The following is a 23,064-nucleotide window of genomic DNA, read 5'->3' as shown; positions in this document are numbered from 1 at the left end:
AAAAATGTGTGAGTGTTCTGTGCAAGGAGTCCTGGGGTGGCTACAAAAATCAATGAGATATTCCCAGCCTTAGACACTCCCAGATATACTTTTAATTTAAAGTGTTTGTACATGTAAGTGTTATAGTAGAGGTATGAGTGCAGCCTGTGCAAGGACAAAGACAGTAATGACTAATTCTGCCTGGAACTGTTAGAGAAGGCTTCATAAAGGAGGTGACACTTGAGTTAGATCGTAAAGGACATTCATATGTTCACCCTGGGAACTGAAAGAGGAGCATCAGAGAGTGCAGCCTTGCAGAGGCATGGAGTATTTAAAAAAAAAAAAAGTCATATTTAGAGAATGCCAGTCATGCCATTTGATATTATTAGATCACAAACAGTATATATTAAGGGCAATCTGGAGAGTTGGAAGAGGGAGGCAGATAAGACAGGCTCAAATCATGAAGTGAGGCCCAGGTATATGCAATGGTCTTTTATGGCTTGCTAACCAGTGGATATAAGTGGATAAAATCAGAGATTTGTGGGAAAATTACCATTCTGCTCTAGACATCCAATCCTCATTATTTGCAGCATCATGAAATCTCATTTAATCCAATAAGGGGTGATGGGTTACAATTTCCTCCTCATCCCCCACTTAATTTGAGAAAGACTTTGTAAGCCACTATGACAATGTCTCCATCTAAAAAAGTAGCGATAGATGCCAAGGCAGCGGATTTCATCATCCAGTGAAAAATGCTTGCTGCGGCCTTTGTCATGCTTTTGAAATTGATGTGTGATTAGGCCTTGATTCTTTCTCTTTTGTGAAGGAAAGCACAATATATTTGAGGAATCTTGAGCACAGACCCCTCCAGGGGAACCACCTCTTCACCCCTGAGTTGGATTCACAGAAGCAGGGTTTTCATTTTCTCATCAAGGCATGATGCTAAGGCAGACTGCTCTCCTGCCATAATGCCACCCCTCCTTCAGCAGCATCTCTGCTGTTCACAAAGGGCTAATGCAGTCTGAACCAATGGCATCTTGCATGGTGCTATGATCCAGGGCTCAGTACCTAGGCATTATAGGATCATACCCTCCTGTTACTGCTCCGGTGTCTCTTTTCCCTCATATCTGTCCTGTGCCTTCTTTATATCTCCTGTCAATTTCTTTTTTATTTTTTTTACAGACATATTTCCTTGCTGTTCACTAATAACCAGAGTGACTCACTCGACAGCTGGTACAACCAAGTATGGAGAAGTAGGATCCTTTCCCAGTGCTCAGAAGGAATGAAGAGACAGGCATATTTTTTTGGAAGAAAAAATAAGCCTCACAATCTGAAGCACGTGTCACCACCAAGGCTGACAGACTTTACACGGGACCCAAAAGACTTCAAAGGCTGAATCAAATGCTGCGCCTGCTTTCTTTTCCCACTTTCCAATCTTACCTTTGAAATAGAAAAAGAAATACATTTCAGTCTTCCTACCCTGAGATATATGAACTATCATCTCCCACAGAAAAGGGGGGAAAACACCAGGCAGCCAATCAACTCTCAGAAATACCTTTGATTCCTCCAGGGGAGCATGTGGAGTTTCTAGGTCACCGTTTTAGACAACGTGTAAGTATGGTAGACAGCACAGTGAGGTGTGCTGTGAAGATGAACTATGCGCCCCTTTCTCTTAAGACAATACTAAATGTAAAAGATGAAATGAAGTCAATATCACCACTTCAGGAAAGAGGAAAACAATGCCGGAAACGGAAAGGAGATCTGTATACAGTACAGGGAACATTAAAAATGGCTATGGCTCCCGGTCACTAAGATTCACAGGTCCATAATTATTTGAGGTTTACAGTGTAGTAGTGTAACTTTCATCCACCTTTCACCTCCAGACCCCAATGTTGTCTTGTGCATCCCTGATATGAAATCTGGAAAAATCTATATATACTTAAAAACAAGCAACTAAACACATAATCCTCCTTTAGCACCAGTCATTGACAAATAGCATCCTCCTTATAGCATCAGTCATTGACATATGCAAAATAAGGATTTGACTGCCTGCATAGGCATTTTCATTTCAACCTTGAGGAGCCAACTCAATATTAAAACATGCCTGGTTGAGCCCTACAAAGGAACACACATGGTGTGAAAATTAATAAATGCTTCTTTACAGCAATTAGTTCCTCCCTTAGGTTATGCTGCTGGTGAACAAATGCCAGAAAGTTCCATGTCATAGCCCAGATCTGGAACCTAAAGTTTGGGGAAGAACAAGTGTCCTGGATTCATTCCTTCCTGCTCCCTCAAGGAAGCCCAAGTCTGATGGCCCTACAGTACTTCCATGAGAAGTGCAGGAGTGATAACTGGGTGGGTGGAAGATAGGAGTTGAAGGCAATGATCGCAATCACCTAGTGATCAAATACTGTACATGGTAAATGTTTCTGAAGACTGCCATGGTTCTCTGGTACAAATCACAAAAAGCTTTAACAATAATGTAGTGTTTCCTTCTCTTCTTATTATTCCTTTGGACAAACATAAAGTTTCCTGTGCCAGGCAGTCTTTAATCAAATAGATAGCATTACTCTATTTTGAAATATTATACCCTCCCTTAATACAATTTCAAAGCTATGCCTTGGCCTAGCTTTCTTGTTTGCGCATAACAGTCAGAACAACAATAATGCCACACATTATGAAATCACCTGCAAACTCCTGCCAGAACATTGTCAAGCCCGACTTAATTGATTTCCATTTAGGTCTCTCCCAGACTTCAAGTAAGAGTTGTGAGATCAAGATGGCCTACCATTAATGTTTTCACTTTCCCACTCACCCTATGTCTTCCAGATTCTAAACTCTGTTTTTCCTTTCATTCTGTAATGCTTTAGGGGCAATCCCATTAAATGTAACAACAGTGTAGTAATACAAAGAACATCATTTCCTAGTGCTAATAACTTTCATTTCAAAACCACTTGTGCACTCCAAAATTTAGCAAAGCATAAATTTCTCATCAAGGCTAGCAGACACTGAATCTGAAGCTTTTAAAATTCTGTTTCTTTTGGGTTTGTAATCAGTCTATGTATAGGGGAATTAAAATGCCATTTAAAGTCCGATTTCTTTTGATGCTCATGCTGCTAGCTTTACTGACAAAAACTCATCTCTCTGCATAGAATAGAAGACACGTGGAGTGCCAGCAAAAGGACGGAAATCCGTGTTAGAACATCATGACCACCCACAAGAGAATCACCACTGATGAAATGTCCACATCTTGTATCCATTCCAGAATTTGAATTTCATAGCACTAACAGGGTTCAGAGTTTTTAAACGGGTCATCAAGAGAGAATCAAAGGAAGGAATTGTTTCATTAACACCAAGTTCAAATTTATGCAAATGATATCATTGCCCTTCACCTTATTCTGGTCATTGGAACCACAAATATGACAGCAGAGTTGAACACAGTGATGGGCAACTCTGGCTGCCCTTGAAGATCAACTTGGGAGGTTTCAATGCATGTCTGTTCCCAGGAACTATCCCCTTCCTAAACAACTAAATCTGAGTTGCTCAGGGTGGGACCTTGAACATTGTATATGGTTTCTTAAGGCTTCCCAGGAAATTCTAACATGCAGTTAGTACTGAGAAGCACAGACACAGGGAACTCAAAACAGGGAACTAAGACAATATGGAAGCAAGTCACACATCAACACTTCCCTGAGGCTGTGGAATCAGCAGCAGGGGATACATTTGAGAAGACTCCTTTATCTGAAGAAGGAAAATGTTAACTTTTGGTGATCAGAGCAGACATATTTCATTTGAATTACTTCATTCGCCATTGTACCTCCACCACTAAGTTTCCCTGCTGTCTCTCCCAGTGTTTTGGGGGTGCAGGTCTCATTTCCACAGCAACACAGTGAATACCAGGACAGTTAGCCATAGTTTTGAGCACACCTTGTTTGTTACTCACAGTCGTTGAGAAAGATTCTGCACAAAGCTGATCACGTGGAGAGAACAGTTCATTACATGGAAGTGTTCAACTTGGCTGGTATGGGTTAATTATGGAATCGAGCTGAATATTCCAAGGAAGAACTTCCCAAAGGATTGAGCCGCTAGAGGCCGCTCTGAGCCAGGTCCTTGCCAAATCCTGTTCAGAAGTGAAATCACATCAAAGGGAAAGAGAGGCTGCAGAGTAGCAATGGGAGTCATGGCAACACCATGGTTCCTATTTTTAAACTTGTTGGTGAGTGAGCACACAAAGTGCGTGTGTGAGCATGTGAGGGAGGGAATTCTGATGTATTTCAAAAGAATATTCTTTGATGAGGTATTTTGAGTTTGGGGGTGGCTAATAATCTGTGAAATGAGATCGCAAAGAATTAAGCTATAATCAGCTGTATCAGAATGGTCTTTTCCTCCTTAAGTTCACTGTCTTGTTTTCTATCAGAAGGGACCCTTCATGGCCTTCTGTCAGAAGTACCAGGAAATTCTAGGTACTTTTATTTTTAAATATATATAAAAAAAAAATATATATATATATATATATATATATATATATATATATATATATATATATATATATTATTGATTTTTTACAGAGAGGAAGGGAAAGGGATAGAGAGCTAGAAACATTGATGAGAGAGAAACATCGACCAGCTGCCTCCTGCATACCCCCTACTGGGGATGTGGCCACAACCAATGTACATGTCCTTGACCGGAATTGAACCTCGGACCCTTCAGTCCACAGATCAATGCTCTATCCACTGAGCCAAACTGGTTTTGGCTCTAGGTACTTTTAACCAACGTATTCTGAAATTTTGAGCTTCATTTCTTAGGTTCATTCTGCTAGCCTCTTAGGTAATTTGCTTTGGGTTACAAGAAAAATAAGTCAAAATTAGCAAATCAAAAGACCTTTCTGTGGATGCCACACTCCTCATGAAGCCAATTAAATGGATGATGTGTGTTGTCTATATGTCCAGCATCTAACACAGGGGTTAGTTCCTTATAGGGGATCAAAATTCTGACTGAATGTGTCACTAAGTTAACCAGCGGTAAATATAATATTGTGAGGTACAGAAAAGCAGCCCTCTACACGTCACATTTCTTTAACTTTCAATAACACCGTTTTTACTTTTCTCCAATCTCTGATAGATTATCAGCCTTAAACAAATCCAGACTCATCCGACCTGTCACAAAGTAACAGTGGCCCTGGACGACCTTTGTAAATCATTATGGAGACCAAGGTCTTGTTTAGGTTTATTACATGTCCCTGACATTATTTCCAATGTCTCCGTAACCTCCGGGAGCCTCCACAGATTTTAGAACAGAAAGTCTGCTCTCACTTCAGTTCCAAGGACTCTCAGGTCTATAAAAACAATAACTTGTTTTTCCCTGTGAAAGCTAAAGGATTTTTGGAATGTACAGGAGTAAAATAAGAAAAAATAATCATCCTTTCCAAACAGAAAAGGAAGTATAGTGAGATTACTGCTGGGCCAGTAACTAGAGATGAGACACACTTGAGGACGGAGTGGGAAATGAAGAGGCTCAGTTTGGGACATCCCTAACATGTGTGCATTGATGCTGCTCCTGGGCTGGATTTATCATGACTTCAGGACAAGAATTCAGCACAGAGGCTAAGAGAAAAAATGTTTTTTGTTGTTTGTTTTTTTTTAAATATATTTTTATTGATTTTTTACAGAGAGGAAGGGAGAGAGACAGAGAGCTAGAAAAGTCGATGAGAGAGAAACATCGATGAAAGAGAAACATCGACCAGCTGCCTCCTGCACACCCCCCAACCAGGGATGTGCCCGCAACCAATGTACATGCCCTTGACTGGAATTGAACCTGGGACCCTTCAGTCCGCAGACCGACGCTCCGCCACTGAGCCAAACCGGTTTCGGAGAGAAAAAATGTTTTATTAAAAACCACTTTGTCTGGAGATTTAAAATGTCTTCATACACATCAGAGTCAAGCCTAATTAACTCATCTACAGAAATAGTTCTCAAAAGATGGACAATGGGGTCAAAGTACACCTGGAATTCATAAAAACATGGATTTGAAACCCAACTTTATCTCTAAGTGAAGTAGGCAAGTGACTTAGCCTTTCTGGATCTCAGTTTCCTCCTCTGAAAAACGGGAGTAATCATGCCTTTGGGCAATACTTTTTGAGATTAAATAAGGCTCTATAAAGGACTTGGCACAACGTAGTCATTTAATAACCTTTCTTAAGGTAAATTTTCTAAATTGCTGAAGCTTAGTATTTTTAAGTACCAAGCTTTTTCTTGATTATAGGAAGCATTTTAAATGGAAAATTTCAGAAAGTTATTATGGAGTTCTCTGACTTCTTAAATCAAATATAGTCAATAAAATTTAAGCTCTTATTGATGACCTAAAAATGACTATGCTATCTTGCTATTGAGGGAAGCTTTAAAGGGGATATAGGCTTTGTGGGAGAATATGGAAGTTTGTCCAAATGGTCTTAGAGGAATGTTCCCTTCAATGTATTTTGCTAGATTTTTCCAGTACTTTCTGCACTTTACTATTCTGCTTGTTATTTCTTAATGCTGTCAGTTTACCTACCCAATTCCCATCACGTTTGTTATTTCTAAGCTGTTGTCATCTGGAAAATCAGATAAGCAAGTTCTTAGACACTACTGGCTGCTTACCAAAGAGACAGCCTTGACTCTCCCTAGCTAATAGAACTTTGCTTTTTAACTGGGCATATTACTGCCCCAGTCAAAAACTAAAATAAAATCAATTTCCAGCTTCCCTTGCAATTAGCTGTGGCCATGGACTGATTTCTGATCAACAGGCTAAAAGCAAAGTGTGGGATTCCTGGGTAATCTCTTTAAAAGGGAAAGAGTTTGTCTTCCTTTCTTTCTAACTTCAATTTGTTGCTTGACACGAGTCTAACAGCCCTCTTGGGCTTGTGGGTGTAGACCACACCTTACAAACAAAAATGTAGAAAGCTATCAGAAGTCCGGGTCCCAGTGATCATGCAAGTTCCAAGCCAGCTGTAGACAGACCATTTAAATATGTTTATGTATTGTGTTTAAACTGGGTTACTGCTTCTCTATGCCATATATACTTCAACTGTCCATAAACGTCTTAGAAATATGTGTAAAATTAGAGTAGATGAACTCTTAGTTCAAATAAACTACATTCATTTTTAGGGCAAGAATTTTGTGTCAGTGATTTTTGTTCAAAACCCTTTTCTGCTTTTTTTGTGGTTCTTGGCTATGTTCCAGATACATCAGACTATTGAATATGTGACCTCTCCTTTTCCAGGTAAAACAAGGAAGACTCTGTGTGAACACACTTGAAATGTGGTAACAGAGCAGTGAGAATAATGACACTGTGTAGCTTGTGGTTACTTATAATTTTGAGTTACAGTCTATAACATACACTTGGCTTTTCCTCTACATTCAAATTTGACTTGTTAAAGTCTATGTTAATAGTCTATATTCTATTGTTGCTTAAACAAAAGTTCCTAGATTGTTGTTCAAGGAGTGGGGAGAAATGGGTGTGAGTATCTGGAAATGCTGCTGGAAAATTAAAGGAAGACAGAATTTAAGTTTTCTCTGATGATATCTAGAACCAATCCATACAGTGAATAGAAATCCTCATGAATTTGTTGTAATGTCTCAGTGAGATGACAGACATGAGGATTCCCTGTAGAAAATGGTCACTTTTATTATCCTCATTATTAGCCCTAATACTGAACAATTTGAAGTTTTAGATCATCGAATCTTATGTCAAACACAAAATGTATTTTGACACATATCCTCATCTGGATTCTATCTGTGATCCTTTTAGGGGAATTCTGAAAAAGACCACTTAAAATGAATATGATATTATTTTATGATATGATACAATATGATATATTCACAGTGTGATTTCCATGGATATTTCTGTTGCTTTGACACAGAAAATATTTCCTTTAGAAAAACAAAATATTAAAGGATTCTTAAAAGTATATAGAACCACTTGACTGCTGTATCTTCCTCTTTTGCCCAAACAATAAATGTAATAGGGTTTCTTAGCAACCATCCTTACAGCCACCAAGACCTTAAAAATGGAATCAGATCGGAAGGAAATACCTTGTGGATATTCACCAAAGCTAATTTCAGACAAGCCATTCTAAAGGATTCCTCCCAACTTTTATACCATACTCAACTTTTCTCATGCCATCAAATTTAATATGGAAAAATGTTTTAATCCAGTTCTGTCAACAATGCTCTACACAATTTTACAGATGTAAATGTACATACATAAAGATGTGTTGTGTGGATATATACTGCATGCACACATGAGTATGTTATGTATATGTGCAAGAATCCCACACATGGTCATTTATGAACACAGAAAGCTCAAGTCAGTAAAAATGTAAATGAAAGCTGGTGAGGAGAAGAGAAGGGCAGCAAAAGATCAATGAACAGAACACCCTATAGGGAAAGAAATGGGAAAGAAGAAAGAAAAATGGGGGGTTGTGAATCAGTAATGAATGAGGAAAAGAAAAAGCCTGAGCAGCGAGGGAGGCAGTAGGCAGCCCCCGGCAGGCTGCTGCTGCTGGAAGCTGGACAAGAGGGAACAGATTTCAGCAGCAGGGAGCTCTAATCTGTCAGCAGCAGTTCCTTCATGTGTGACCAGCCAGCCCAGTTTGGGGACCAGTGCCAGTCTGGGCGCACTAACTCCACCAGGGCCTCCCGGAAGAGAATGCGCCACTGATAAAAGCCTGAAAGTCAAGGGAAGGTTCCTCTACCCAGCTCCTGCTGCCACCCTCTTGCCAGCTTCTACATGTGCCTCTGTCTGCAGTACTGGTTCAGATCCCTTAGCAACCACTTCTGAAAATCAGGCAGGCTGAAACTCTGCTTCTTCCAAATTTTTAACAGCCACATCAGGTCGCAGAGATTTCTCCCAGCAGATGACCACCTATGCTCCCCTAACAGATTCATTGGAGAGGAAACAAAGAGAAAGGTTGAAACCATTATTTATTTAAAATATGTGAGGTTGTATATGTAGGTGCAAAAGCTAGAAAACCATCTCTGCTCAAGAAGCTCCTGTTTAGTTAAGCTAACCATGGCCGGCTGTGGTCCAGCCCTCACTCAAGCTTCCAGCCCATGTCAGTAACCATAAATGACAGCACTCTAGCTTCCTGGCAGCTAGCCCCCACTCTTATCCCCACCCAGCCAGCCTTTATCCCCTGGTGGGAAGAGAGAGCAGATGGAGAAATGATCCCACTCAATTCCTAAATAACACCACCTTCAATTCCTATTAACTGTGAAATTGCACCCTTGTCTGGGTAAGAACCAAGGGAGCAAGAATCATGGGGACATTGCCAGACTAGAGCAAAGGCTAACAGGAAAACACTGGCTGCCTGCCAGTCTTTCTGAGGACATGGTCAAGCAGTTAAGAGGCAGCATGCTCTGTGCAGAACACTGCCTCTGCCATGAGGACACCTGAGTTCTGTGCCCATCCACCCTTGAACAGATGAGTGACCACTCTGATATTTTGCTTTCAAAAAGTTATAAATCCATTCATCATTCTATCGTCTATTCTGTGAGAATCCATGTATTGAAAGAGTTGGATGATGTGAGCAGCAAAAGACTCTTCCAACTCTGATGCTTTGATTTTAAGGGTAGCCTCGATTTCTTTACTTTTAAAATATATTTTTGTTTGTTTCAGACAGAAAGAGTAGAGAGAGATAGAAACATCAATGATGAGAGAGAATGATCAGCTGCCTCCTGCATGCCCAGATCGAGCTCACAACCCGGACACATGACCAGGAATTAAACCATGAACTCCCTAGGTCGATGCTCAACCACTGGGCCACACCAGCCAGGCTTAAATATCTTTAAAGGTTGGCTAATATGCAGCCCAGTAAGGGACTGATACCCAGGCAGAACCAAGCTAGATCCTGACACCATCACACAGCCTAAGCCTGAGGGTCTCAGGTTTCTTAGAAATATGTAAATGGGGATAATGATTCCTATCTTCATTTATGCTTTTATCAAACAAACATTTATCAACCTATCAGTCACTGTCCTGGGAATGCAGAGGCTAAAAAATGTCCTGCTCTCATGCAGCTTGAATTCAACCAGGAGTGAGACAACAATATATTTAAAAATAAAATATATGCAGTTTGTTACACAAGAGCTATAGAGAAAATAGAGAAAGGGGTGGGCATAGGGAGTGCTTGGGAGGATGGGATCAGGGAATCCTTAGGACATTTGCATGGATCAGAATTTTTGCAAGTATCAAATTAGATCACTCACAGTTCTGGTGTGCAATGAGTATTCAGAAAGGTAACCAATGCCGGAAGTTATAACTTCCTTAGACTGCTGACAAACGGGCTGCTTCTGAGCATACACCTCATGACCCTTTTCTTCACCCTTCCCATTGCCACCAACCCACATCCTTTGTGATCGGTCCGCTTTCTTTGAAACCATCTTATCCCTACAGACAATGCACCACCTGTGTCTTCTCTCCCAGCACTATGGACCTCACCTTCTCCCCAAAAGTTAATCTAAGTGAAACATAATTCTTTTCCCACTCACTCCCCCTCTTTGTCATCGTCCCTCTCCTCCAAATTGTAAATATTTTTTTAAAGCAGGGAGGAAATAGAAGAGAAAGAAAATGGAAGAAAAAAAAACACACCAAATATGGCATGGATAAGTTTTAAATTCTACAATTCAGCCACATAATTAAATAGCAAATAAAGAAAGAATCATGTAGGGCTCTCCATGTTAAATATTGAGAATGCTGTTCACAGGTTTGAATTTAAAGGAAAGAAGCAATGGTCACTTAATAAAATGACCATCTATGTAGCTGATATGGAAAATGTGAAAGACTGGAAGAAGACAGAAGAGCTTGAAAGCCTTACATTCCACCATTCTTCCAAGCATAGTCAAGGCTTGCTTTTCTGAATTAAAATAAGCATTGAATATGTCTTTTAGGATAGTGATTAGATTCTCTGGTTATTTCCCCCAATTTGTATTTCCTTCTACACGTCTCTCTCTATATACTCAGGTGTGACATTACATTTTGTATAAAAACAAAGATTTCCAGTGGACTTCCTTGATCAGATGAAGGCCCACTTGTAACTATGCATTCACAGAGCCTTTGATTGGTTCACATGTAAATTACATTAAGTTCACCTATAATATATATTTGTCTTACCATAAATCTGAACATTAATAACAACCAGAGATGGGTACTAACCAAGCAAATTTTTCCCATCGTGTCTAAAAACTAATGGACTCATTTACTCATTTATTTCTTACCTTCTCAGCACTTTCCAGGCTAAGGGAGTCAAGTGGGCACCCCATGGGAGCAATCCAGATAATACAACTGTCCCCAGGATGGGAAGGCTGCCTCAAGGATAATGAAAGGCACCACAGCCTCTTTCTGAGAACCTAGAAAGCACCTTTCTTCACATTGCTTATCCCCATCTCTCCAAAGATAAGCCAGCGGGAAGATTCTGGCCTCTTGAGATGGCCACGTTAAAAGGGAAGGAAGAATTGGGGTGGGTGAGTGCAAAGCATGTGCTGAGTAGGAAAACTGAGGGCACTGAGGAAAATAATTAGGCAAGACTCATAAGAGGTTCTATGTTAAGATCCAGCCATTTGAAAGAGCATCTGCTTTTTCTACAAGTTCAAAAGTTGCCCTGTATGAAGAGCAGGAACACTGGGCCCTCAGGACATAAAGAGAGTCTAAGAGGTAAGAGACAGGTGCGGCATCACCTGAGTGACAGAAATAGACCAGCAGGGTACTGGAGAAGACATTGCAAAGGAAAATAACCATTAACTACCATCCACCCCGGGGAGTGATAAAGGAAAAATATAGACGTGTGCCTACTAACAGTTAACAATTCTTCTCCAGCTCAGGGAGATGAAAAAGGGTTTAGATGTCTGGCCAAACCCCTTTCTCAACCCTTTCAGATCATCTGAAACCAAAGAGTTTTCAGATTTTTCTCAGAAACTAAGGAAGTCCTTCACTTAGAGAATGCACACATAAGCAAGTCTCTAACTCTTTCAATCAAATCAAGTTCCCAGTTGGAATAAAACTCCCTCAGCGTGTCTCAGGCTATGGTATAAGGCAGTGATTTTCAACCAGTGTGCCACAGGAATGTTTCAAACATGTAATACCTGATTATTTAGTCAGGAACACTTACCTCTTTGTCCTTAAACTGTTAGTAAAAAAAAAAATGTCAACAGCAAACACAACAATAGTTGTTCAGTGTGAATGAATCAAAATTATGCCCTTTTTTTTTTAAAATCAGATCAACAAAAAATATATTTTGTATGCCACAGAATTTTAGTAAGGGTTGAAAATTGCTGATATAGGACACTGCAGTCCATTTACTAATAAGGCATAAGTGAAAGCTACAAAATTCCAACAGAAAGTTCATTTTTTTGTTAGTGTACAAAATAGGGTTGTTATATTTAGCAACAAATACAGGAGCCCTATTAAATCTGGATTTCAGATAAACAACAAATTATCCTTTAGTATCAGCATGACCCATGCAATATTTGTGACAGATGCTAAAAAAGAAATGATCTATTGTTTATCTGAAATTCAAATTTAACTGGATTTCTGTATTTTTCTTGTTACTCAGGTCAAAAGTCTTGGCCAGCAGTCTAAGGCCTATCTGGAAACAGTCACCACATCTAGCCAAAGGAGCTTCAAGCAGCTAAGAAATAATCAGTAAGGAATTTGGATTGACATGTGATAAATAACGTTTATTTAATAGTGAACTAAAATAGCTCATTTTAAGGATCCTCTCTGAGAATGCTTACATGTCATTTAAAAAGAGGTCTTCCTTCAGTAACAAGTGAATCACTTCAAATGTGTATCTCTTTGTGACACTCAGGGATATCACAGAGCCTCCTGTCTCTGTTTTCTAAATCTAGACTTAGGAACTTGCCTCACATGAAAGGAAAGCCATAGGCTGGTCAGGTATGAAGGAAGGTTTTACCTCCCTCTTCTAAAGCTTCTGGGGAGGACAAGCCTATTAATGCTTCTGGGTGTTCAGGAGGTAAGAGGACTTCAGTCTACCCTTTCCCAAATCTGTCTTCCTGGGGCTGGGTCACTCCCAGATGCCACCTGAGGGGCCTTCCACTCACTGCTGTTACAGAAAGGTGAGCAGCAGGCCATCAGAGGCCAGTCCTCACAAAACAACCAACCATTTGCAACAATATTATTTTGCAAAGATTTCCTGCTGTGGCTAAATGGTGTGGCTGCTTGGTTTGTTATTTAAAAGAGTAACCCTAGTGAGACCGGTTCTCTGAAGGGAGGAATAGTCTGATTTCAGACAGGATAAGTAGAAGGAATAAGTAGATGATTTTGAGTGTTGTGCCTAGTGATAACAGCTCAGACTTTAAGGATAGCACCTTCTTGTCCCTGTTAGTCAGCATCAATCCTTTCTGGGTCCTGATAGAAAAACAGATTAATCATTTTCCAAGAGAGGCCAGGGATTGGGATTCAAGAACCATGAGAAGCTGCATTTGGGAGGAAGGGAAGGAAAAGACAGTGGAAATGAGTGAGGGATGCAGGGATAAGGACAGGGAAAGAGCCCAGAGCAGATGTCCCACACTGTTAGATACAGACCTCTAGAGAAATCATGAAACTAGGGCAGGAGTCGGAAGACACAGTTTACACAGTATACTTGAGTGAAAGTGAGAAATTGAGTGAAGGTGGGCCTTTTCTCTCTCCTCCACACTGGGACTCAGGAATTTATGAATAACCTGCATGGTATAGACTGCTGTACTTGAGAAGATGGAGATGGGCATGTGTGGATATCTTGACAATAACCTCTAAGGAAGAAGGGTAGAGAACCAGGAGAGCTGCCTTCCCTGTGGCCAGAAGAGATGGTAACAAAGGTTCAAAGAAACTATGGTTTTAAAGATATAGCGGTTAGAGGCCAGACTTGAGAAATCACATTTACATTCTAATGTAAAGAAGCCACATGGGAAATAATAATATGTTCATTTCCCTGTTTACGCAGAGGAAGCCTTAAGATAAAAGCAGACATTCCTAGACCATATTTATGGACTTTAAGGTAACGCCTACTTGATTTCTTTGTGTTGTTTAGCAAATGTTTTATTCCTTCATTGTTAGCATTTTTTAAAGAACAAACATTTGGTAAAATAATCTAAATCAGGTTTAAATTTAACACTAAAAACAATGGGAGAAAACATGAATGTACAGAAAAGACCATACAGTGAGTTTTTAAAGGAAACCTCTATTATCTTGCAGAGAGGAGCAGAATGAGAAAGCTCCTATAGGGTGGGTATGCATTGGACAGCTCAGTATCTTGGAGGATGTCACTCGTTTACTCCAAGTGTGTTCCTTGGGACTCACACTATGTTAGGAGTGGGTGTCATAGATATGAGTAAGACAGAAAGGTCACTGCTTTCCCAGAATTATGGGGAGGAGAGATAATAAAGCGTGTAATTATAACATTGTGAATAGTGGCTTTATTGGAAAAGCACAAGATGTAGTGAAGGCATATTACAGGCTGATGTTAGTCCAAGGCTCAGGAAAGCCTTCCCAGTGGAAGTGATGTCAAGACTAAAACATGAAGCATGGAGAATCTGAGACAGGTAAAGGAGCAACTGCATTTGTGTATTGGTGGGAAGGGATTACACAGTGCACACTGACTGGAAGTGAAGGGGAAGAGGGTATTCTCAAAGATCTAAAGTAAGGCCAATACTGTGGGAATGCAGTGCTTAAGGCACAGAGTAGTATGGGACCATTTTGGAAAGACAGGAGGGCCCATGCTGTGGATGACTTTGTAAACCACATTATGGAGATGGGACTTTATTGCAGGGGCAATAAAGACCTACTGAAAAGTAGTGAGCAGGAGAGGGATGGTCAGTTTGCATATTCCCTCTTTATTAGATAGGATAGGTATCCATGCTAGGGGAGATGTCTAGAAAGATGGTCACTAAATCTTTCAACCATGGTTATCTCTCATTAGAGGCCCGGTGCACAAAATTCGTGCAAGGGGAGGTGTGTCCCTCAGCCCAACCTGCACCCTCTAAAATCTAGGACCCCTCAAAGGATGTCATATATTTATTTCAGAATATGGACATCACATATTCATTTCAGACCACTCTGGCTGAAATGTAGATTGAAAAGAGGCAGATCAGGGAGCCAGAAGAAATTTAAGAGGCCCTGCAGCAATGCAGGTAAGAAGAGATGGGCTGGGGTATGGTATGAATATGAAAATAAGTGAAAGCACTCCAGAGGAAATCCATAGAAAATGGCATGATTGGCTATTAGGTGTCAGGAATACAGAATCAAGGACAATGGTAATATTTATTTTAGGCAATGGGGCAATAGGATGCCCCCTTTATAAGTGGTGCAGATTTGGCGCTAAAGAAGTAGGAGGAGAAAGCAGGTCAGCTTCGAATATGGCGTGTTCTAAAGAAACATATCTAGTCACAGTTAGAGATAAGACTTGAACAATTGCAGCCAGAGATTTGGGGAACTTATAGACATTAACTGTATCCTTGGCAATGGATAAGAAAAGAAAGGGTTTAGGACAGAGCCCTGAGAAGCACTAGCGTTTAAGAGATGTGTAAAGGAAGAAGAGTGTGTCAATGAGCCTGAGGCCGAATTACCAGAGGTAGAAAGAAAATGAAACCAGTTTGGCTCAGTGGATAGAGCGTCAGCCTGAGTACTGAAGGGTCCCAGGTTCTATTCCAGTCAAGGGCATGTACCTTGGTTGCAGGCACATCCCCAGTAGGGGGAGTACAGGAGGCAGCTGATCGATGTTTCTAGCTCTCTATCCCTCTTCCTTCCTCTCTGTAAAAAATCAATAAAAATATATTTAAAAAGAAAAGAAAACTAAGACAGTCACTACCGAACAAGCAGCGATAACTAGGGAGGCAAGAAGAGCAAAGTTCAAGAAGAGAGAATATTAAGACTGGATCACAAATGCAGCCACCTTAATACCAGTTTTAGTTTCAACTCTAAATTTAGGAGTTTAGCTGAAAGGCAATAGTCCAACTCCCTTCCAATGATAAGTAGGTACACATTCAATCACCACTAAATGTATGTCAACCTCCCCAGATATACTTTCTAATATTTTATTTCTTAAGCTGAATGGTGGGTACCTGAGCATGTATTAAGTTTTTCTGAACACCTTGCTATGTGTCTGATATAGTTGATAAATTTACAATGGATACCCAAAACATATTGTTAAGAAAAAGTAAGTCAGATTATTGAACAGCATGTATACATTTCCATTTATATAAAATGATATATTTATATCCACACTAATGGCCCAGTGCACAAAATGTGTGCACATTAAAAAGGGATTAATTAGAGAAAATATTTTAATATTGCTATTTACCCTTTCTCTATACTAGGAGTATCATAGATGAAAGAAAATTAGTAAAAAGTATATAAAAGTCATCCTCCTGTCAGAGTCTGGGGCAAACCACAGGACCAGAGTAAAGTCCCCACCCACCTGTGGCACCTTAAAATCACACAAAACCCAGACCCAATGGGCCCTACCCCCATTGGTCGAGATCCAGACCCGACAGCCTCCTCCCCCATCAAGCCCTGCCAGGTGGGGCAGGGGCGCAGCCTCAGGTCCCACATCAAGCTCTGCAGGGTTGGGTGGCATAGCTTCAGGTCTCCTGGCCCTGCGCTGGTATGGGAATTGCAACCTCAGTTCCCCTGGCCTGGGGTGGGTGAAGCAGTCTGAGGTCCCCCATCAAGCCCCTGCCAGGCGGGGGGCACAAACTCAGGTACCCCTGCCTGGTGGCGGGGCGGGGGAAACACATCTTGAGGTCCTCCGTCAAGCCCCACCAGGTGAGGCGGGGACACAGTCCCCTGGTGCCAGGGGTTGGGGTGCAGCCTGAGGTCCCCCATCAAGCCCTGCCAGGCAGGGGATGTGGCCTGGGGTCCCCTGGCCTGGCATCAGGGGCAGGGGACACAACCTGAGGTCCCCTGTCTGATGCTGGAGCAGGGGATGTGGCCTGGGGTCCCCTGGCCTGGCATCAGGGGCAGGGGACACAACCTGAGGTCCCCTGTCTGATGCTGGGGCAGGGGGTGTGGCCTGAGGTCCCCTGCCAAACCCCACTGGGCAGGGGGCAGAGCCTCAGGTCCCTGCTGATTGCTCCTTAAGGCTCATTACAGGAACTCGGCCTCTGCTTTGGGTGCAGCCATCTTGTGTTACAGAAACCCTGCCATTGCTGTGGGCGCAGCCATTTTGCATTATGGAAACACCTGCCTCTGTTGTGGGCACTTCCATCTTTGTGACTGTGTGATGGTCAATTTGCATATTCCCTCTTTATTAGATAGGATAGGTATCCATGCACAGGGAGATGTCTAGAAAAATGGTCACTAAATCTTTCAACCATGATTATCTCTCATTAGTTGGATTTAAGGTCATTTTTACTTTCTTCTTTATGCTCTTCTATGTTGTTTGATTTTTTTATAATTGCATATGTAACAGTTTTATACAAATAACTAAACCATAAAAGCAGCCTATAGAGTTTTCTGCCCCACATGGTTACATAATTACCCTTTGAGGATAGGCTACAGTTATGCCTGGGTTATGAGGTGATGTCAGAAGAGCAGAACTCCACCATTATCTTCTTACTGGATAAATCAGACTAAGAGCCACCATAAAAGACACCTTTATAGCAGCATCCTCACTCTTAAAGGTACAGAGAGGAGAGGCAAAGGAGAGAAAAACCAAGGGAAGCATCCTCTTCATGGCCTACACACACCTTTAACCCATTTTCCATTTCCTCCCAGTACAACAGCACTCCAGGGGTAAGTGGGCTGGTGCTCCCTTGTCTTGGTACCTATGGTGTTTTTCAGAGTGATCAAATATGTGGTATCTAGAAAGTGTTCAACTCCAAATGAAACTCTCGCTTGGACAATTAACACCTACAGGCCTTATTTTCTTATATTGTAAAATGGACACAATTTTTGAAACCTGCTTCCTACAGTTGTTGCTTTGAGTATTAAATGAGGTAAAAAATGCAATACACTTAGAGCAATACTTATCACACAGCAAGTGCTCAATAAGTGGGAGCAGTTTTATATTTCTCAGTACAAGAACACAGCCATAACAAGCTTTGGATCTGAAACACTCACACCGTCATGAATAACTGCCATCCAGTGGCCAGCCTTCAACACTGATGAACCTGAACTGTTCTTCCTACTGTTTCTGAACGTCCAGCCCCAGCTTTGGAAGCTGAACTATGACCTCCATTGACAGTGTGCTCCTTGTGCCATACTCACCTATTCAACATGTTGGACTGGTAGATCCTCTTCTCATGGGTGTTGTAACAACTGCTCTTGGGCTCCGGGATGAAGCTGTGCTCAGACAGCATGTCAGAAGCAGCGGTGGTGATTATGGCAATCCCATCCCTCACTCTGGCAGGGAGCCCGTAGTCCCATTCATCGTAGGACACAGAGATGAGCCCAGTGGGGAACTCCGAGGGCACTGTGTCTGTATCCCCTGCCACCAGACTAGGCACAATCCACGTGTAGCCGCAGCCAGTCAGCCCTACTGAGTTAGCCACCTCGAAGATGTAGGTGGCCTCTTCCTTAGTACAATAAAGAAGAATGATGGGGCTTTGAAGTTTCTTGAGCTGGTTCTGAATCTTTGAATCTCCATCATCCAGGGACATGTCCAGCAAGAGGACTTCCTCTAGCTCCCAGCCCACGAAGCTGTTCTCAATGGTGCTGCGAATCTTATTCACAAAGTCCTGGTAGCCAGGGAAGTAGGTGGTGACGATAGAAAAGATGTACCAGTCATACTCCTCCATGATGTTGAGCATCACGGAAGCTTGCTGTTCAATAGATGGGCCAAACTGGAAGAACATGGAGGATTCATCCTAGAATAGTAAAAATGTAAAAGAGAGAGAGAGAGAGATGAAACCAAAGATGGCAAAGGAAAATTTTAATAAACTAGACAGAAATGTTTGTGTCCATTGTTTTACTTTTAAAAATTAAATATGTTTAAATTATAAACATTTTAATAACTTTCTTCCTAAAATTATGTCCTAAACTCCAGAGAATTCAACATAGGTTTATATTCTCTTTGTCTGAATATTCTAAGAGCTACTGTCAGAGCCCAAGGCAGCTTCCTAAAATCAAATATAAAGTGGAGTAAAGACTATAAATGGGGGTAAGGGTGGGCTATAAGGGGTCAATGGGAGTAAAAAGAGGGTATATGTAATACTTTCAACAATAAAGATTTTTTTTTAAAGTCTATAAATGGCCTCATGTCAACTCAGGTCAGGTTTATGTTCATGCGCATACACTTCCCACTTTTCAAGCCTCTTTGGCTCTCAGTTGTGGATGTGTATCCCTCAGTCAGAGTGAATGATCCAAAAGACCATAAGCCTACCTATGAAGGTGGGATAGTCACCCCCAGTATGAGTATCAGGAAGAAGCACATATAGCACAAGGATTGGTCAGTATATTTTCTATAAAGGTATATGTGCTAAATCAGTAGCACAGTTAGTTTTATCTCTACCTTCTATTCTGATCATGAGATATGCAAGTTAGAGGAAGGCTCAAACAGTATATCTAAGACACAAGTTAGAATGACTTGTATCCAAGCTCCTACGTGATTAAGTTTTATTTAGAACAACATACAGCAGATTTTTCTTTCTCTTACATATATAACACTTCAGGTCTTGGTTTGACCTATGTGTCACCTCTGTCAATTCTGAGCATTTTCTTTCTTCCCTTTTGAGGAAGGAGCTATTTTAAATGTCTCCCATCTAAAGCTGTATTTCTCTTGTTGTCCTGAGATGTCAAGCCTTGCATTTTATCTACCATTCAGCTGGAAGAATCTGAACCCACAAAATGAAGACCCCTGTCCTCCTCTGTCAATCCATTCTCCTCTGACCTCCTCCTGAGTGGTGGCATCCCTTTTCTTAGTCAGTGCCTCTAACATCTCTTCTATCTGATGGTTCATTTTCATTTTATAACAATTCAGGATAACAAAAGAGTCTTCGTCGACGTGGCTGTTTTTCTACCGCCCAGACTAGAGCTTCCAAGTGCAATTACAAGAGACCAGGCGCTCGCTCGCTCTCTCTCTCTCTCTCTCTCTCTCTCTCTCTCTCTCTCTTCTTAGTTTGGGAGCATATTGTTGTACAGCTGAGAGATTGCTGAGAATTTTGGCAGCACCCACTATTGAAAGAAAAATGCAGGTTGAGAAATATCCACCTGGTGTCCAAAGACCCTGGTTTGGCAATGAAAGCTGCCAGCCCCTCTGCTCTGCCAGCACTACGGATGCTTTGTGTGGCATGAACTTTTCACATTTCCCACAGGCTATCCAGAATGAAACAGTAGATGCTTAGTCATTGGGCACGATTCTTTCTGCTAAGGGTAAAATGATGCTTATCATGGCTTCCTCCCCTGGCTTAACTGTGTGGTCAAAGAGGAGCCCCTTTGGACCCTACAATTCAGAAATATAGAGAGTGTGGGCACCAAGATTGGGTGGATAGGCAAGTGGGAATAATTTGGAGTAAAATAATAATTTCATGTGTGCATATTCCAAACTGTGGCCAGCCTCTGCTCCTGATTTTTTCCTACTGCAATACAAGAATTGGTCTTCTGGTGAAGCTTACCTTATCCTTAGTTATAAGATATAGTGGGAATACAAAACAATAACGCTTAATTATTCCCAAGACTTGTCAGGGGGCTTATAGAGATGCACAACAGGACAGGAAGGAGACTAACAGAACAACCCTCCCAGAATGGCTATCACTTTAAATAAATAGCCATTTGTTTTTCCTGTTATTCTCCAAGCTCAAGGGAATTTGGGTGATTCTCAAATGAGACATATTATCACTTGAGTTTTCACAAGCCCAGTAGATATAACAAAGTGGCAAAGGCTTCCAAATATACCTTACCTTAAATGTACAAGCTTAGGATAAAAGGGATCCCAATTGTAAACAAAGTCTATCCATTCTATGATAAATGAACATGTCCCATCACCCACATAGTTCCCTACAGTGAAACCACTGCTGGTTCAAATACACGTGGAAAGTTAACCTTGACAGTAAACGCCCATAGTAAATGAGCCTATGCTAATGAGATTGAATTGAAAAGAAAACCAATTTATTATATACCAACCTGCCCCTCTCCTCTCTTAGTCTTCTGTTAAAACTCTTTCACAATTACAAATGAGTTCCTAAAGAAACTGCCAGCTATTATGTGAAGAAAGCCAATGTACAAGTAAGAAAAGAGAAAAAATAATGTGGCTTCATCCCACTCCTACCACATCCTCACCTTACTTCTAATTCTATCATCCTCTACAATCACCCTTTTTCTGAATCTTCTGCTCCCATCAATGTCCAGTTCCACCATTTTATCTTGACAATCTTCATTAAATAAGAATTCTTTATTATGACAATGTTATCTGTAGCATCAAGAGGAGATGAATGAAGCCAAACAGACATCAAGAGACAGAGTTATAGCCTTGGCAAATGTTTCCTGGTATAATATGTGGTCCCTTGTTATTAACTTAGTTGACACCGCAATCTGGTGTACAATAATCGGGAATGGGTCGGCCCTTTTTAAACAAAGCTTTGGGCTAACTATTAACTTGCCAGCAGTGACAATCTTTGCAAATTATGGCCACTGCCACAAATCAAAGAGCAATCTTCATGTATGCAGGGAGTGGAAAGGACTGCTGGTCACACACTCATCATCGCAGACACCCGGCATGCACTGTGATTGGCACAGTAAGTGTCATCTTCTGGGATGAAGGACAGGGATATAATTCAGTTTGCAGCTCACTATGCTTCCCCACTTAGTGTGTTGTGCATGGGGTCTTGGAGCAGTCTCCTCCTCCTAGAAAAGAGTCCAAGTCACATTTTTTACATGAATGTACTTCTTCAACTTGCCTGGAGAGTATTTTTAAAGTGTTCCTACATAAAGGGCCATCATAACTGAGATGAGCAATTGGCCCAGGAAAGGTTCAATTGCACATTAGACCTCATCATTATCTTGAACCCCCATCACTTTGATGTTCATGGTGTTTGATTTCTAATAAGAAGAAACAAAAATACAGGTACCTTTGCATTGTATTATCTACCTCAGAAAATAACTGTCAAAAGAATTAATAGTACATTACATTCTTCTGCATCACCCAGATTCCTTAAAGACTCACTTCATAAATAAAGGACTAATGATTCCAGCTGCTAAAAATGTCCTGTCAATAGGTTTCAGCCACCAGCCCACTTGGGGGATTGCATCAGCAGAGAGAAACATCTTGCCCAAAATCATGCCTTCAGGCTGGAGTAAACTGGCCCAATGACTGGTTGTCATGGAATTAAAGACCTGATCCTTGTTCAAACTCTGGAAAGCTCTGAACCCCCAATAGGTTGGCTTGAGCTCCAATTAAAACTGCACTGCACCTCCACCTTCCCTCTGCCCACTCCTGCCCATTTTCCCTCCCCTTTCATAGCACTGATCTCAAACGCACTCCCTAATGAACCACCTGTCCACCTACCTCGGACCCAGAGTCTCCTTCCCAGGGAACCCAACCTCAGACTATTCATTTCTTTTTTTTTTTGCAACATGGAAAGAGACGACTGAAAAGAGAACATAATATCTATTTTCAAATACAGAAATGACCTATATGGTAGAAAGATAAGACTTTGACCATCAGTTCCAGAGGAGGACACTGGGACTAATGAGTAGGAGTATTAGAAAGAATTATTTGGCTCAATATAAGAATGGATTTGCAACTACTATAGCTAATTAAAATGGAATTGGCCTCATAATGCAGTGAGCTCTCTGTAGCTATAAGCATTCAAATGGAAGCTGGGTTATCATCTAGAAAGGGATTCTCCCCAGCACTCTGTCTGGAAAATGTCAGGCTCATCTTTAATATCTAGTTTAGATGTCAACTTTTTATGCATATTGTCTTGCCTAACTTTCCCAAGTCAAGTTCGTTTTCTTTCCCCTGTGCTTTCAAAATATTTTGTATGTGCCTCTATCATAACATTTATCACACAGGAAGCATATATGCCTGCTTCTTCCCACTAAAAATATATGTTTCTCAGAAGCAGGCATCATGCTTTATCATTCCTAAATAATGTATAAAAAGTGTTGTATTAGTAT

General features: G+C 41.1%; 1 protein-coding gene across 2 annotated transcripts in view; it reads right to left on the bottom strand.

Moving 5' to 3' along the window:
- The window catches only part of GRIN2B (glutamate ionotropic receptor NMDA type subunit 2B), a 413,432-nt gene that overhangs the window by 167,766 nt on the left and 222,602 nt on the right, over window positions 1-23,064 (bottom strand). The window contains exons 5-6 of one of the 2 annotated variants that reach the window (XM_084877900.1): window positions 18,213-18,815; window positions 8,760-8,885 (exon numbers count right to left, since the gene is read on the bottom strand). In XM_084877900.1, coding sequence (XP_084734026.1) covers window positions 18,213-18,815 — 603 coding nt within the window. In that variant the 3' untranslated portion in view covers window positions 8,760-8,885. Of the gene's footprint in view, window positions 1-8,759; window positions 8,886-18,212; window positions 18,816-23,064 lie in introns of those variants that run through there. The other variant, XM_084877899.1, reaches the window with a different exon arrangement.

This window comes from Pipistrellus hanaki, assembly GCF_964339955.1.
Source record: "Pipistrellus hanaki genome assembly, chromosome: 3".
Taxonomy (NCBI): domain Eukaryota; kingdom Metazoa; phylum Chordata; class Mammalia; order Chiroptera; family Vespertilionidae; genus Pipistrellus; species Pipistrellus hanaki.
This window is presented reverse-complemented; position numbering and strand designations above follow the sequence as displayed.